The 17,383-nt window shown below is 41.8% G+C and overlaps 1 protein-coding gene across 2 annotated transcripts in view; it reads left to right on the forward strand.

The window, feature by feature from the left end:
* The window catches only part of herc1 (HECT and RLD domain containing E3 ubiquitin protein ligase family member 1), an 84,546-nt gene that overhangs the window by 58,823 nt on the left and 8,340 nt on the right, over positions 1 to 17,383 (forward strand). The window contains exons 49-68 of one of the 2 annotated variants that reach the window (XM_086106272.1): positions 1,289 to 1,463; positions 1,664 to 1,931; positions 4,513 to 4,726; positions 5,656 to 5,912; positions 5,993 to 6,120; positions 6,505 to 6,641; positions 7,909 to 8,109; positions 8,279 to 8,409; positions 8,499 to 8,716; positions 9,454 to 9,574; positions 9,684 to 9,830; positions 10,579 to 10,680; positions 12,153 to 12,326; positions 12,932 to 13,231; positions 13,340 to 13,405; positions 13,514 to 13,639; positions 14,640 to 14,778; positions 14,972 to 15,153; positions 16,951 to 17,106; positions 17,181 to 17,303. In XM_086106272.1, the coding sequence (XP_085962398.1) occupies positions 1,289 to 1,463; positions 1,664 to 1,931; positions 4,513 to 4,726; positions 5,656 to 5,912; positions 5,993 to 6,120; positions 6,505 to 6,641; positions 7,909 to 8,109; positions 8,279 to 8,409; positions 8,499 to 8,716; positions 9,454 to 9,574; positions 9,684 to 9,830; positions 10,579 to 10,680; positions 12,153 to 12,326; positions 12,932 to 13,231; positions 13,340 to 13,405; positions 13,514 to 13,639; positions 14,640 to 14,778; positions 14,972 to 15,153; positions 16,951 to 17,106; positions 17,181 to 17,303 (3,365 nt within the window). The remainder of the gene's footprint in view (positions 1 to 1,288; positions 1,464 to 1,663; positions 1,932 to 4,512; positions 4,727 to 5,655; positions 5,913 to 5,992; positions 6,121 to 6,504; positions 6,642 to 7,908; positions 8,110 to 8,278; positions 8,410 to 8,498; positions 8,717 to 9,453; positions 9,575 to 9,683; positions 9,831 to 10,578; positions 10,681 to 12,152; positions 12,327 to 12,931; positions 13,232 to 13,339; positions 13,406 to 13,513; positions 13,640 to 14,639; positions 14,779 to 14,971; positions 15,154 to 16,950; positions 17,107 to 17,180; positions 17,304 to 17,383) is intronic. The other variant, XM_086106273.1, reaches the window with a different exon arrangement.

Consider the following 17,383-nt stretch of genomic DNA (forward strand, 5'->3'; position numbering starts at 1 on the left):
GACTTTTGCACCACTGCCATCTGATGGCCATTTCTTTACTATTTAACATTGCAGTCAAGCCTGCTCCTTCAGTGAGAAGTTGCATCAGATTCTCTTGCCCCCTCCCACATGAAAAAACGTGATTGACGCCTTGAGATGTCATGGGGAGGCGGGGACTATGCGTTAATTGATGCTTTTAGACGTCAAAGGGTTTGAATGAATGAATATCAGCCGAGTTATGATTTCGATTGCAGATACGTCAGGTCTGAATAAGCACAGCTCAGCGTTCGTCTCACCTCTTCGTGGTCCAAGTCTCATGAAATTTCCCATATCCAATGCTCCTGACAGTGCTCCATTTATTAAACAAGGCAGCATTCACCACGACAGTCATAGTATTGTTCACCGGGTTTCATGTGCCAAAAGAAAACCTCCCCATAGACATTGTCGTGAAAGTTGACATGAAAGCGCTGATGGTAGAAAGCCTAATGAAGGAATGGTTGACAGAGTGTTAAGGCGAGCAAGGATTTTCTTCATTTTTAAACAAAGCATTACTCAACAGGGAACGGTGCCTTGTTGTTGTTGTTTTTTTTTGGGGGGGGGGGGGGGGTTGTTGTTGGTTTTTTTTTTAACCAGCCGCGTGAGTGTAGCTTTCAGGCATTATTTGGAAAGAAGAGTAAAGGTATGTTATTAAACGCTGAAACCTCTTTCTGTGCACCGTCTTTCTTTGCAAAAATCTAATGTTACAATGTGGGCACCCACGGCTTATAGACAGGTGCGGCTTGTGTGTGTACAAAATGGTTTTTCCCTTAAAAAGGTAGTGGGTGTGCTCTATAGTCCGTAAATTACGGTAGACTGTATTACCAGTGTCAAAACATTGGAACTGTGACAACTCTAGTAATGACTGCAAAGCTGAACTTTACAAAACAATTGCAAATAGTTTGCATTAGTTAAAATCCTCATGCCTTCAAAACAATCACTTTTCAGGAGGAAAAAAAAACATGTTTGTTGGGATATTAACATTGCATTTTAAAAGCCAGAAAGCCATTTTCAACTCTTAAGATTAGCCAGTAATTTGTAAAAATAACACATACTCGTGAAAGCTGACCATAAGTGTCGGATTTGTGGGAAAACAAAATAGTAAATGTGTTGAATTTTTATATATGAAATTTCTTCTGTTTCTGTGTGAAAATCATATAAATACTGTAAATATACTGTAGATTGACATACAGACAGGGCTCAAACACAAAAACAAGCTAGGCCATCAATCTGTGCTCTAAGCACAGTTAACATTCGGTGCATTTGTTTGCAGGTTGTCAAATATCAGTGGATAAGAGTTCTTCAGGCAGGGTAACACTTGGGGAACAGGCAGCCGCCTTGCAGAACCCCCATGACCGAGTGATGGCTCTGAGAAGGGTGACTTCTGCAGCCCAGGTTCTGCTAGCCAGGACCATGGTGATGAGAGCACTCTCTCTGCTCTCTGTCAGGTAGTTTTCACCCACACACGTTGACAGAAGCCCCCTATTTAGCAAACGCAAACAGTATAACAAAATAAGACGTGTACGCCATAGTTTTCTCAAAATATAATAATAATAATGATGTACAATACATTTGTGTAATTATGCATATTTTGTCTTGTACTCTACCTCTCTACCTCTCATACCATCACAACTTCCATCCAACCAAGCGGTTCAAGCTGCAGCCTTGCAGCTGGCCTGGAATCCCTTGGTTTAACAGATATCAGGACTCTGGTCAGGTTCATGTGCCTGGCGGCAGCAGGACGGGCCGGACTTTCTACCGGTCCTACGGCAGGCTCTGGCCATGCTGAAAGGACACGTGGAGGTGCTAAGGCCAGCAAGCCCATTTCCTGTCTAGCGTATCTCAGCACAGCAGTGGGATGCTTGGCCTCGAACAACCCCAATGCTGCTAAACTACTGGTGCAGCTCTGCACACAGGTACTTTATGGTAGCCAAATGTAAAATGCTTGACAAAACTGAAAAGCAAATATTGCTTATGATGTCATTTACAATTAACTTATTGAATGCCAGCCGTTTTTCTTAAATTGGGAGAACGGCGCCAACCAATTTCAACCGATTTTTGAAGGCCTACAGAAAATTGAGTTCTGTAGCTATGTACACATTGAACCTACCAAAAGAAAGCTTTAACCCTCGTCTTTGATCAGGTGAAAAAGTACATTTCTACCTTTTACTATTCTTTAGTAAACGGCAGTTGAATATTGGTAAGTTTCTTGAAAATACTCATTGCCCAGAAAAGTCTTGAGAAAAAGAGCATTTTAAGCAGAACTTTCACTCTGATGCTATTTTTCTTCTTTTTTTTTCTTTTTTTTGCATTTGGGATACCTCAAGTATCTAAACAATGCTTTCCTGCTAAATAACGACATAAACAACACAAAAAGGTTACTTTGATTGTAAAATCACAGTTTATTGGGAGAAAAACACTGCACTGATGCATGACCTATGGATGACGTTTTCATCGTTGAACTTTGTGTGTGTGTGGTGTGTGTGTTAGTATGCATATGTGCGCAGGTTGGTCAAGGATAACGATGGAACTTCGTCATCTTTTTTTTTCTTACATTTGAAAAAGCTCTGTTGTAGAGTTAGCTGCCGGTATTTGTCCACGTTCTCACCACCACACTGCTTCCATACATCACCTCGCGATGTAGGATTGCCGCCCGCCGTACCACACCCACACCCGCTCACACACTGTGTAGATCAAGACATGATCAAAGCCACTTCTACCATCTAGAGGTGATTTATCATACTGAAATCATTCACACAGCCTCCAGACTGACTGAGGAAGTGCACAAAGCCATTTATTCAGTATTTATTTATTTAAAAAACAACAACAACAACAACAAAAAAAAATTATATGCTTTGGCACTAAAGTATTGTGTTTTTGGAAACTTATTTCATACCTGTCAACTCATACGGTTTAGCCATAGTTCATACGGATTTTGTGGTGAATCTTACGTATATGGCCGTATCGCACAAATCATACGGATTCTGAAAATTTCCGGGGTTTTTTTCCACCAAAAGTAACGCAGGAATACAACTCTGAACACAGTAATGCCACTAAGTAGAATGATGATTAGACATTAACCAGACATTGTATTATGGAGATCTACAATAAATATCGTTGAAAATTTTGTGGGGTTTTTTCTGCCGTTATTTTGACATATAAAATGCTTTGGTATGTTATAAGGATTTTTTGCTCTTTATAAGGATTTTTTTAGTAGTTTATACAGGTTGGCGCTCCGAAAAGTTGACAGGTATGTTATTTTTACATTTTGGCATTAAGTTAGTTAGCAACCCCCTGAGTAGCCTGTCACATCATGACATTCTTTTTCATTCCCCTGATGCTATTTAACGGCACAATTTGCTTTTGCAAGCTTGCTTTAATACAACCAATGAAACCGTTTTATGATGCAATTTTTCTTGATGAATTATGTAAGTGCCAATCATTCAACCCATCAAATATCTCTCTGTGTCAAAAGAAAAACGATTTAAGTTTGAAACATGAAAAAAAAAACTTGGTTAATGTTGACAAATTACACATTTTGGTTGAATTTCTGTAAGTTAACAAATTACACATTTTGGTTGAATTTAGGAGAGGAAAACACCTTTGGTTAGGTTATGTTCGCATGTATTTGTTGGAGAAAAAAAATGCCCAACTGGAGCATTCTAAGTCAATTTTATGTTAGGTAATTAATGAAGGAAGGGTCTTTTTCCTTTTGTTTATGTGTTCACACAACTGGTTGAGTGTTTTTTGTTAAAAATCAATAAGAAATACTGTCCGAGATGCTCACTGGGACAATGAACAGAGACTCGACCCAGGAACAGATTGTCTTTGACTGCCAGGCAGGAGGTACAGTTCTTTGAAGCCGCACTAACTCGTGCTCGCTTCTCAAAACCAAAAACCCGAACCCTCACATCTCCTGCTGGCCTTTATTGACAGTATATGCAAATTACAAGTGACATATCAGAAAAACACTCGCCCCTCCATTTACATGCTGCGCCTCCCAGTGGACACCTGGGGGCCAAGACACTTCCCGGTACAAGCACCAATATCTTCCCATGAACTGATACATCTGTAACGTTGCTCAAGGACATCTTATTATGCTGGAGCGCATTCTGTCCTCCCTTTCCGCCCAAAGTTGAATCTTTCTTCCTGGCTTATCAGTTAACAAGCGCCTTGGCTCCATTCACCTCAAACTGACGAGTGATTCTCTATGCTCCATTGTGTACAAGCTCTATAAACACATGCGTTCGAGGTCAATCAAGGATGTAACAAAATGAAACTTTTAAACATGATAACATTGTGTTTTCTCCACATAGTTTTTTCTTGTTTTCCAAAAACTTTGAAATATGACTAAGGCAATTATGCCATGTGGTGTATGATATGCAGAAATGTCCATCCTGGTTGCTGCAATTTGCTGTAAAATTGGATTTCCTGTCATCATTGAGACTTAAAATTGGATTTCCTGTCATCATTGAGACTTGGATCTTTCATTTACAGAATCTGATCTCCGCAGCCACAGGCATGAATCTGACAACTGTGGACGATCCGGTCCAAAGGAAATTCCTACCCAGCTTCCTACGCGGTGTGGCAGAGGAGAACAAGCTTATTACCTCTCCCAACTTTGTAGTGACGCAGGCTCTGGTAGCTCTCCTGGCAGATAAAGTGGCAAAACTCAGGCCTGCTTATGACAAGGCTGACATGGAGAAAAGAGGTGTGTTGTCTTTGTATAGAAGACATGTACCGTATTTTCCACACTAAAAGGTACACCTAAAAGCCTTCCATTTTCTTAAAAGCTCACAGCACGCCTTAAAATCCGATGCGCCTTGTGTACCATACACTCGTTACGGTAATATGTCAACCCGAAAATGACTCCTTGCTAGAGACATGCTTACAACGCAGAGTTCAAACGTAAGGCGATCGGTTTCTCAGTTGAACACGGAAAGAGAGCAGCGGCAAGAGAGTTCAACCTTAACGAGTCAACGATATAACTTGCTGTTGGTTAAGTGAACTGTGTCGCTGTTTATTAAATAAGTTTTACCGACATCTGATCGTCGCTATATAAATCAGGGTGTAGTCTAGTGTTCTGTTGGCATTTCCTTGAGCGTAGCTCCATCTAGTGAATGCATTGTAGATTGCGTCTTATAATGCGGTGCGTCCATTATATGAAAAAAATTACAAAATAGGCCATTCATTGAAGGTGCGCCTCATAATCCAGTGCGCCTTTTAGTGTGGAAAATACGGTAAGAGTTGATAGTGAGAGTTACTGAAACATTGACATTTGCTACTAGTTGCACTACGCAGTTTCTATCACAAAGTATTTATTGAATTGTCTTGATGCGTTTAAATGTGAGGCAGCCCCCCCAGCCCCAAAAAAAGAATGTAGCAGTCATTGTGTGCTGTCCAAAGTTTTTGTGGTTAATCTGATGTGTCGATTTTACATGTTATCATCTAGAATGTTGTAAAACGTAGATGTCATTTTGAATTCATCAGATATGACTCACCTTGATTATTTATGTGAGCGTCCCACCTTTTTAGTTCACATTTATCATGTCACCGTTTTTGTGTCAATCTGTGTCTTTTGTTTTGTACATTCTCTGACTCATGGGCAATCCTTGTCATCTTGTTTTCCATGTCAAGCAGGTCTAATTGCGCATTTGTATGCCCATCCTTCCCATAATCCCTCCGCTGTAGGCCCTCTGGAGCTGGCCAATGCTCTGGCAGCTTGTTGCCTGTCCTCCAGGCTTTCTTCACAACATCGACAATGGGCCGCCCAGCAGCTGGTACGCACACTAGCTGCCCATGACCGTGACAATCAGAGCAGGCCACAGACCTTTGCCGATATGGCAGGGGACTTGCGAAAGTGCTCTTTTATCAAGTTGGAAGCTCATCAGAGTCGGGTGAGTTGTCCTAAGAATGCTCATTTGCTGGTTAAGAACGACTGCATTTGACTTTCCAATGCATGTTTCTTTTGTCTTAGGTCCTCACATGCTGTTGGTGCAAAAAGAAAGGCTTGTTGGCAACTAGTGGCAATGATGGCACAGTCAGGGTGTGGAATGTTACCAAAAGCCAGTATACCCTCCAGCAGACCTGCATCTTCAATAAGGAGTGAGACAACAAATCAAGAAACCTTGACATGCTCAACCCCTGAACAAGAAATCCTGCAGATTTTTGTTTTGCAAAAAATGTTGCAATAACTAGAATCTTCATTTACTTACCCAAATTATACAAAAAATAAAAATAAACAGGCAAACCAATGAAGGTATCATGAAATTTGTTAGTCCTCTTTGTATTCTATCAACCCAAAGCACTCTTTCTAGGGTCCAACTCGTCAAATGCTTTATCAGTTGAATGTTTAATCATTCCTGAAGCCCAAAAGTCTGAAACAATACTTTACACTTCTATATTCTTGTTTCAGTCTTCACGATTATAAATGTATCTCTATTTGTCTGAAATATTTTGGGGGGGGGTTTTAATCTGTTTTCCTATCAGTGATGGGTCTTCAGTGGAGGGCCGGACATGTTTGGGATCACCCAGTGATTTTTGCCTGTCTCCGCTGGCTTGGAGTGTGACTGGAAAATATCTTGCATCTGCCATGGAGAAAATGGTCAACATCTGGCAAGTTAACGGTAAGCATTCAACCTATTCCTAAATTTGTCAGTCTGTTATTTTTGAAATTAGAATTAATTAGTAGTTCTAATTTTTGTAATAAAATGTGTAATGGAGCTAAAAATGTTTGTTGTACTTGCTTATAAACCATTCAACGTCGTTTTTTTCCCACAATCTATAAACGGCGCAGTATATAACTATAAACACCCACTGCTTGCATTAAGAGAGAAGATGAATGAATGAATATAATTACCATCCTCCCAACACAAACTTTCAGTCTGCATTATTTTTAATTGGCCAATTACAAAAGAGGATAGTCCACAACATAGCACAAAACAGGGTAATTTGTGTTTTTTTTTTGTAACAGTGCTTATTGGCAAAAAAAGAAAATGATGTTGAAAATACTTTTTCCCTCTGCTCCCCCATGCCCCATTCTGTTTAAACAGTCTCATATTTTGTCTCTTTACAGGTAAAAGTGAATTTAGAGTTTAGTTCTCCAGTTGTACTCTCTGCTTTCCTCCATTTGAATTTCAAAGCCATTATCTCTGTTAGTGCACCTCCGTGGTGTTTTAGGTCAGTTTAAAAGTTGTCTTAGTTTTGATAGGAGCAACTGTATCCAGGAAAAGTGAGACTTTCCAAGATTTTACAGGCGCTGGCACCATTTAGTCTGTCGTCAGTTTAATTCATGACACATCATCTGGCCACATACACACTTGCTGTATTTGTCCTCTTGGTGTATGACTGCTGATAACCTTTTCAAATAATTTAACCGGAAAATGCATTTTGATTTGTCACCACTCTAGTAGCGCGCACATGGTTGCGTCCGAGTGCTGAAACATCAGAGAGACATAAATCAAAGTCTTTCCTTTTATTTATTTACATGGGCAGCACACATCAGACAGCCGTGGTGGCTCACACTTGTCAGGTTGATCAGCACAGGGACAAATGAGGACAAACGGTACATAAAATGGACGCATATAGTGTTATATAAATGCCTCTTACTGCACATGAAAATTCGTAAGAGATTACTGCTATTTTTCTATATTCAAGCCATTGACGATTGTTGTTTATTACATTGTACAGTGTTTGAAGAGTAATTAGTGTTCTCCGTTTTGTCAGCCATTAACGCATATATTGAAGATATGATATTTATGACTGTCGGTGGCAAAATCATACCTGTTCACGAGCTGTGCTAAAGAACACATGCCAGTGACTCATTGAGGCAACACTTTACGGGACAAGCTAAAGATGTGTTTTTTGATTAGTCCCTTACTTCGTTTCCTGAAGGTGGTAAAGGCCTTTTGGATGTGCAGCCCCATTGGGTTTCAGCAGTGGCTTGGCCTGAAGATGAAGCGGAATCTTTGTGGTCTGGAGAACCCACTGACATGCTTCTGGTGGGTCGAATGGATGGATCGCTGGGCCTCATTGAAGTATTGGATTCCTGCAGTATGCACCGCACCGAACTGGAGCACTGCTACAGGAAAGATGGTATGGCAAATCTGTCATAATTGTTATTGCCAATGTGTTAATAATGGTTTTGACAGCGTTATGAATGACAAAACCACGACATTTTTGTGGGTGGGACATAGTGTACATGTTGACAGTTGATGTTTTGATTTGGTTTTTTTTGATTGTTTTTTTTTTTCTTTTTCCGCAGTGGCAGTGATGAACATAGCCTGGTACAGAGAAGACAAGGCTTTTGCAGTGGGCTACGCAGATGGCAAGCTACTGATTGGATCCAAAGAGCCCTTAGAACAGGGAGCTATTGTGGTCATTGATGCTCACAAGGTATAAAAATTCTTATTAAGCCTTAAATATAATTACGGTAAATTTACAATCTACAAGACTTCAAAGAAATGAATATGCATGTTTTTCAGGAATCAATCACGAATATGAAGTGGAGTCCTACAGGTCAAATCTTGATGACATGTGCCAAAGAAGAGACTGTGAAACTTTGGGCCAATGCTGACTCGCGTTCTGAACTGGGCACTGGCTGGCATTGCTTAATGAGTCTTAAACAACCCTCTCTGGTTAATGGCGTTGCCTGGTGCAGCTTACCTGGAAGTGGCCCAAAGCCACTCAACATGCTAGCTATGTAGGTCATTGTTGACAATTAATATAAATGTTGGTGAACAATTTCCTGAAATGTGTAAGGGTTAAGTCGTACACTTGAGCAATTTATGAAATTCTATAACTATGCTATTTATACCTGAGTAATACTCAATGATAAAACAATAACCAGTTTATGTAATTTGGGGGGGATATTACATCACTGCATATCAGATCTGAATGACCAATGATATGTAGAAGAGCAAACGGGTGTGATATACTCTTCATAATCTGTTCACACTATCAAGAGACAGATATACCACGAACGCATTTCCTCGCAAATAAGAAATCCAGTTTTTCAATATACGCCATCAGGACCTTGCTATACAGCTTAAGTGATTGTATGATATCGGGTTGTAGGTGCATAAGACAATGTTGTAATCATTCCTAAATATTAGAGTTGTTCCCAAATGAATGTTTGCTCCACACACAGCTAAGCAATTTAGTCCAATAACCAAGCAGTTCTTCCAACAAATGTAAATCAGGTTGGCAAAATGGATTAAGCAATGGACCGTTAACTAAATATTATGTACATATATATTTTTTGCCCTTTTAGAAGCCAAAGTAATTTTCTCCTTCCTTCTTGCAACAAGCTTGCACAGTTTGTATTAAAAATGTCTCTTCATTCATGTGCCTAGTGAGTGCATGCAGATAAACTTGTGACCACAAATGTATTGACTGATTTTAATTGGTTCGAATTTCATGTGTCACCATGTTTTTCAGATGCTGTCAGAATGGTCTGGTCACAGTCTGGACTGTTCCACAGGTCATCTCAAACTTCCCAGACGACTGTTCCTCAGACTCGGACGGGTGGTGGGAGAAAGATGCAAACCCTAAACGCATGGTATTTTTTTGATTTGTTAGCATGAAACATCATATATTCTTTTCAGAAATATTGTGACTCATACCAAACGCTTCACTTCTCACATGCTTTCGCTGTGGTTGCATTGCAGTCATCACAAAGGTCACAAAACGGCGCAACGTGTGTTTTCCAACTGAAGGGCCACATCACTCCAGTGAGAATGGTCGCCTTTAGTCCTGACGGTCTTGCTTTGGCCTCTGGGGGAGTTGGAGGCCTCATGAACATCTGGTCCTTGAGAGTAAGAAATATATGTCACAAAGATACATGTCAGAGACGACATGTCTTTTGGGGAGTGGAGGTACTGTTTGTGTAGAAAAGGGGTGCCCAAACTTTTTTGACCGAAGATCTACTTTTCGATCCAACAACCTCCCACGATCGACCCGTTACCGCGCGCACGTACACACGCATGCCATGACGACCAATAGCCTGATGCTGAGGCACGCTACACACTTTGGCGGCCTGTTAACGATCGTAGCTCACGCGTAGCGTTTTAAAATGCTTCACTCGGCCCTCCAGATTCCCATTCTTTGCCCGTCCCCTCGGTGAGTTGTACAAAACAAACTCTGAATGAGAATAATGAAAACGATAAAAGATCTAGCGCAACAACTGTGATCACAAGCTGCAACTGCAGACTGCTGAGCGCTACCAACCTCCGGGGACGCAGTCACACGTCGCCGTAGGTTAAAGATTACCTGTTTTATTTTCATTTTTAAATACTTTTTGTGAAAGTGAGACTGATGGTGTGCAGTGTGCATTATAACACAAAATATATTACTAACATGCACAGAGACACAAATGTTTTTCTTTTGGGGGTTTTTCCCCCTCTACACCACTCGGATCGACTTGGGAACAGTGCTTGATCTACTGGTCGTTCGCGATCGACGTAATGGGCACCCCTGGTGTAGAACGTCTTCAAAGCTTACACGTCATGCATGGTGTCTGCAGTTGGCTATGTATGAACCTGAGTCACTTTGTGTGCCTAATAGGATGGATCAGTGGTTCAAACAGTTGTTGCTGGATCGGGGGCCATTCAGAATATTGTGTGGATTCCAGATGTGGGCGTTGCTGTGTGCTCCAACAGATCAAAGGTGAAGAATGTCTCCTGTTTTACACTGTTCTGTGGTTGGAGCAGGATGTCCAGATAAAAGCAGATATTTATTTGAGACAGCAGTGTCTAATCTGTAAGGAGTAACGCTTTGGAGCTGGAAGGTCATGATTTCGGGCAGATGTAAAACTGTCAAAGTCAAAGACTGAGGACTGCATTGTGAAAACAAATGAACATTATTGATATTATAAATATTTTATACCATATTAAAATACTTTGAAGCTCATTCGCTGCTGCTCCCCGCTGACATCCGCCGTAACGGACCTTAATTCATTTCTGGTTTCCAGTTCTCTTCAGAGCTTAGATCAGTGGTTCTTAACCTTGTTAGAGGTACCAAAGCCAACCAGTTCATATGCATATTCGCCAAACCCTTCTTTAGTGAAAAATAAAAATATGATTTTTTTTTACAAATTTAAGACATTAAAAAAACTGAAAAAAGTAAATAAAATTACATAGCATTACTGGGGGGGGGGGGGGTTGGTTTTTTTGTATGACGTACTATCACGACAGTCACACGGTGACTACTCAGCGAACTAAATTTCCCGCAGCACTGATTGGACAAGCAATGTAATGTGATCATCGGCAGCCGGTGATGGCCAAGCAAGCGTGTCATAATTAATTGACACGTTGAGTCGTGTGTGTCTCAACATCCATGGCAGAGGCTCCGTTGAACCCCTGAGACCGATTCACCAAACCTCTAGGGTTCGATCGAACCCAGGTCAAGAACCACTGATACTTATTAATTTGCCTGCTATTTATATTCAAAGTTGAAATATGCCCTGCTTTGACACGGGTACATCCAGACTCCTGTGAAAAGTGTACATGACCACCTAAGCACTTAATTCCAGTGTTAAAAGGCTGTTTTAGCTTAGCACTTAGGATGGCTTCTTTTATCTCTGCCTCGTCATCCTTTCGGAAAAAGAATACTTGTCAAGCAGAGTGGTTTATTCACTGCCATGGAGGAGATTGTTACTGACTCCGCAACGTATTTAGCCACACTAGCTAGCCAGCCAAAGCTTCTTGCTAGCTAGCCGGTGCAGCGTAAGTAAGCACTAAGCTTGCCTTAACCTCTGACTACCGGTACTTGTGCATAGGTGATGTGAGCGCGTTGCTTTATGATTAATGTGCGTCCAGCCCAGCCAAGTTTTTGGCTGTCCCATTATCGAAAACACTTACAAATCTGTGATTCTCAGTTTTGCGATTAAAGGTGTTTTGTTGAGGCTCAAAGTGCAAAGAACAATGTGAAACTGCCTTTTTCGAGCCTCGCCCTTTCATTCCAAACATCTTTTTGCAGGACTATGCGTTTGATCTGATTCTCTGTGTATTGCAACACAACGATTTACAGTAGAGTGTGAACTACACATTCCCCATAAGAGATTATAATGGATACATAACAGTATATTTTTTAATTAAATAAAATACTCTGTTCTTTTTTTCTTTGTGTGTGTTTTTTAGGATGTGCTGGTTGTAAATTGCTCAAAAGAGTTCATGGCAAGCAACCATGTGCTGGCAACTTGCCGGACAGCTCTTAAGAAGCAGGGTGTAGTTGGCCTCAACATGGCCCCTTGCATGAGAGCCTTCCTGGAAAGACTACCTCTTATGTTGCAGGAGCAGTATGCCTATGAGAAGGTATGGAAATAGAATATGCAGACTCGTTATCTTAATGATCTTAAATGTAAATACAGATCGAACATGCCTGGATGGATAGATTGCACTGTTTTATAAAACGAAAGCACCAAGCACCATGGATTCGTTGATCTTGAATTGTCTGGCGACTGCTCGATTCCCATGGTCCTCCGCATAACTTATAGTTTTGAGTTTAAACTGCTTCGGAGGCGTGTCTCTTCATAGACGCCATTTTTGAGATATTGTTTTGCACACTGTACGTACTATATACTGTATACACCTACTGGGGACGTGCCTTGAGTGTCCTGTTCCCACTTTAACATCTGCATGCTGTCCTCGGTTATGTCCGCCTTTCCTCTATATAAGCAGCGTGTCAGCACAACATCAATTAGTCAAGCAGACCCTTCATCAAAGTCACACAACCGCATTCACAGATGTTAGAACTCAGTGCATACATAAGGCGACCTGCATTATTAGGTGCCCTGTCCATTTTGGAGAAAATTTAAAACTTTTAAGGACGCCTTAAATGGTGAAAATACGGTACTTGAACACATGATTTTAGACATCCTTTCCAGTTTCATTCATTCCCTTGTTTTCGGAACTTCTAGCCTCATGTAGTGTGTGGGGAGCAGCTTATCCACAGCCCCTACATGCAGTGCCTCGCCTCTCTGGCAGTGGGACTCCACCTGGACCATCTCCTGTGCTGCCCGCCGGTGCCGCCTTCTCTCCGACACTGCCCACCCGAGTCTGGCTCCGCCATCTGGAGTGCCAGTGAATGGGCTTGGCTGGACTGCTTCTCAACAACAGTGAAGGCAGCAGAAGCTCTGGCTCGGGGTGCGAGCTTCCCCGAGTCCTTTATTGTTCCCGACCTGGAACCCGTTCCCAAAGATGAAATGGCTCTGCTCATGGTAAGCGAGGCTGTTCATGTTTGTTCTGCAATACATTTCGCAATGTAACTTATGCTGAGATCAAAAGAGCATCTCAATTAGTCTTGTTTCTGCTGTGTGTCTTTCCAGGACAACACTAAATGGATCTCTGGTATGGATGAACAAATCATGTCCTGGGCTACCTCTCGACCTGAGGTATTTAAATTGTGAAAATGGCACAAAACAGCTTGTAATTATTTTACTAATGGTGATAGCATTTTATTTGTCCCATTTTCACTAAATCTGCTTGTTGGGTGTTTCCAGGACTGGCACCTTGGAGGGAAATGCGATGTGTATTTGTGGGGTGCTGGACGACATGGCCAGTTGGCCGAGGCAGGCAGAAATATCTTGACCCCAACCATTGCACCTTCCTTTTCTCAGGCGCAGCAGGTATGCATATGTACCGTATATGGCTTTGTTAAACATAACTCCGGTATAATTGTGTGACACTTTGAATGGTTTATTTTTGAATCCGTGTTAATGCATGACTGTCACAGCATCAGCTTTGTTGAGGCCAAGGATCCGCTTGGTACAGTTAGGTTAAAAGGAAGTGCCTCAGCAAGCTTCGGTTTGTCTCACCCAGGGGTTGGAAACATTTTGTCCTTGCTGCATTTCATTGGACAGATGGTCCGGCCTATTCGTGTATGTAGTAGTTAAAACATGTATGTAAAAATTCATCCATGCATCCCAGCAAACTTTGAGCGAATGCGGGATTCACCCTCAACTGGTCGCCAGCCAATTGCAGGGCACACATTAATACACAATCCATTCAGACGCACATTCGCACCTATGGAAAATTTAGAGTCTTAAGTTGACATAAGATGCATGTTTTTTTTTTTTTTTTTTTGGGATGTGGGTGGAAGACTAGGTTCTCAGAGATAATCCACAACAGCACAGAGAGAACATGCTAACAATGCCAGAGCCCGGATTCAAACCCCTGAACACAGAACTGTGAGGCCACTGCATCTGCATGTAAAATGAAAACAAAATAATTTATTCCCAACCATATCTAGAACTCATTTAATAAATTAAACAGTCAGTTCTTATATAAAAAAATTTCAAACAAAACCTTTTTCTATAATAGTTTGTATTTTATTTAAATCAAATCAATTGACTAGGTGATTGACATTTTCAGTCAACGATTGAACAGTTGGATAAAAATGCTGGCCGAGCGATACTTGCCCCCCCCCCCACCCCCTCTCCGTCCTAATCTATAGAATCAGCTGAATTTCCCTCAATGTTGTGTATTTATAGCATATTAACTATATTACGCAGGGGAAAAAAATCTGTTTTTCCCTATAATGTTTGATACATCTACATACATATACAAGTGCAAGCTGATATTTGAAATCTACTTTCTGGTCATCTGTCTGTGTCTCACTCCCACCAGGTTGTGTGTGGTCAGAATTGCACCTTTGTTATGCAGCCTAACGGGACTGTGTTGGCTTGTGGAGAGGGCAGCTATGGCCGTCTGGGACAAGGCAACTCGGATGACCTGCATGTTCTCACCGTCATCTCAGCTCTTCAAGGTGGTGTTAAATCATCCATATTATCTGTGCGAGTTTTCTCGTAGGATTAATTGTAAGTGACACTCAAATGTCTGCAATTGGTTATGATTCGTTAAGAAGAGGGTTGAGTTGGGACTTACGAGAAGTTTTCTTTTCCTGTAGTTACTTATTAGTTACTGTTAGCATTGACTGTAAATTTCATGGTGTTCATCAGGTTTTGTGGTGACCCAGTTGGTAACATCATGTGGGAGCGACGGCCACTCCATGGCGCTGACAGAGAGCGGTGAGGTATTTAGCTGGGGCGATGGTGACTATGGCAAGTTGGGCCATGGAAACAGTGACCGCCAACGCCGACCAAGACAGATTGAAGCTCTTCAAGGAGAAGAGGTGGCGCAGGTCAGTCCTCTCCCAAAGTCACAAGAAGTACATTGTATTCAGTCACCATCCATCACCCCGTCCTCTGGTTATCCGTGGTTAGGTCGCAGCGGCAGCAGCTATAGCGGGGAATTCCAGACGTGTCTCTTTTCCCCAGCCATTTCTCACCAAACTTCCTGAGCGATCTTAAGGCATTGCCAGGCGAGCCCGGAGGCACGTCCCGCCTTTCCATTTCAGTTCCTCGACTTGACGTTGCTTTGAAATTGCCGTTTTTAAAGCATTGATACTGAAATCAAAGTCAACCGCATTTTAAATATTATACAACATAGGAAGTAATTTTTAAAAAAAGCTTTTTTCCCCCATTCATTTCAAACAATTATTTAAACAGTACAACAAATGCAGAAAAATGTAGAATAACAGTGAACTGCTAAAAAATGGACCCCACAGGAAGAATGAACACATCAAATGGGACACGTATGATTTTTTTTTTTCATGCAGTGTGAACAGTGCAACGATTTTCATCAAATCCATCCTGGGCCTCTTTCGTATGTGGATATAAATCGGATATGTATGTGATGCGTCTGCACTATGAATGCTTATCCGACCTATACATCATCAAAAGCCCAATACGTGCTCCCCGCAGGTGGCAGAGAGACTCCAGACATCATCCGTGAAACTGCAACGTTGTTTTGACGAACAATTATCTTTACATTTTACTTTGTTCCCACTTAAAACATGTAGCATAAACTCAATGTGGTGATAGTCATTCAGCCCTGCAGACAGTTCATTTATTACGCATGGCAGTGACGTGACGTCATCTTCATGAGACGTGTCCACGAAAAGGAGAGTGAAAAGGAGTGTTGCTTCATACTCCCCAAATCTTTCAACCTCCTCCCACCTCGCTACGCCTGCGATGTAATATGTTAAAACAAGCCCCTACGCGCAGGACCAATTTACTTATGTAAACACTGTGCCACGTGATGTCTTTTTTTTTTGTTTCACTTAACTCGACGTCATGCTTTTTTTGTGCATGCCTGTCACATCACGGGCGCTTAACGTTTACATTAGAAATCACTTTTTTTTTATAATGCGAAAAACTACAAAAAAAAATCGGATTTAGCAAAAAAAAACAAACAAATGTGAGTCGGGCATCATACCCTGCAGTGTGATTGTAGCCTCAGCATAGCCACCTTGTTTTGGAGCCCTTGGAAGGGGCTGCTGGAGACCTCACTTACCGAGGACCCCTCATTCAACGGGAGGACTTCACTGCTCAAGTGGGCAATAACAGAAAGGCCTGGAAGGATGGAACTCCCTCTCCCCGACCTGAATAAGAGTGACGATTTCTTATTGGACTTCTCTGCTTGCCTTCGACTCAGAACATTCTGGGTCATTGGAGAGTCCTCTTAAGTGTCACTTGCGCACCTTCCAATGGGGAAGCAAACTCTCAGGCAGGGCTAGGGACCGCCGGTTCCTCAAGATCCATATGCTGCCTGTTTTAGATCTCTCTCTACTTCACCACACTTGATTCAAATGATCAGCTCATCAGCACGCTCTGTAGAAGCCTGAAACTGTTGAATCAGGTGTGTTGGAGCAAGGGGCGATCTAAAACAGGCAGCATATGGCTCTCGAGGAACTGGAGTTCCCTTCCCCTGGTCACAGGGCCTGGAGGTGCATGCATTCACATTTGGTTTATTTGGGTTTTTTCTAACAAATGTTTCCAAGTGTCGTGCATCATTTCATTCAAAGACCCCATACGTCTGACATAATCAATTCAGCCATATGTCGTTGATGATAGCCTTTTTTTTTCTTTCTCTGTAGATGTCATGCGGCTTCAAACATTCAGCCGTGGTAACAGCTGATGGAAAGCTTTTCACTTTTGGCAACGGTGACTACGGCAGACTTGGTTTGGGAAACACTTCTAACAAGAAGCTGCCAGAGAAGGTCACGGCTCTGGAAGGATATCAAGTTGGTCAGGTCAGATTTACTGACGGGAAAATTGATTTTGCATTGCTGCCGCCGGTGTCAACGACGCTTCTTCCACTCTTCAGGTTGCATGTGGTTTGAACCACACATTGGTGGTTTCTGCTGATGGAATGATGGTGTGGGCTTTTGGTGACGGAGACTATGGCAAACTGGGACTTGGGAATTCGACAGCCAAGTCTTCACCTCAGGTTAGGCTTGCTTGACGATCTCAACAGCACACATGAGAGGGAAGAGCGCACTCGTTTGGTGTTATAGTGGCTGATGTGCT

The sequence above is a fragment of the Hippocampus guttulatus genome, chromosome 3 (genome assembly GCF_054856545.1).
Source record: "Hippocampus guttulatus isolate MCC_2025c chromosome 3, RoL_Hgut_1.0, whole genome shotgun sequence".
In the NCBI taxonomy this organism is placed as follows: Eukaryota; Metazoa; Chordata; class Actinopteri; order Syngnathiformes; family Syngnathidae; genus Hippocampus; species Hippocampus guttulatus.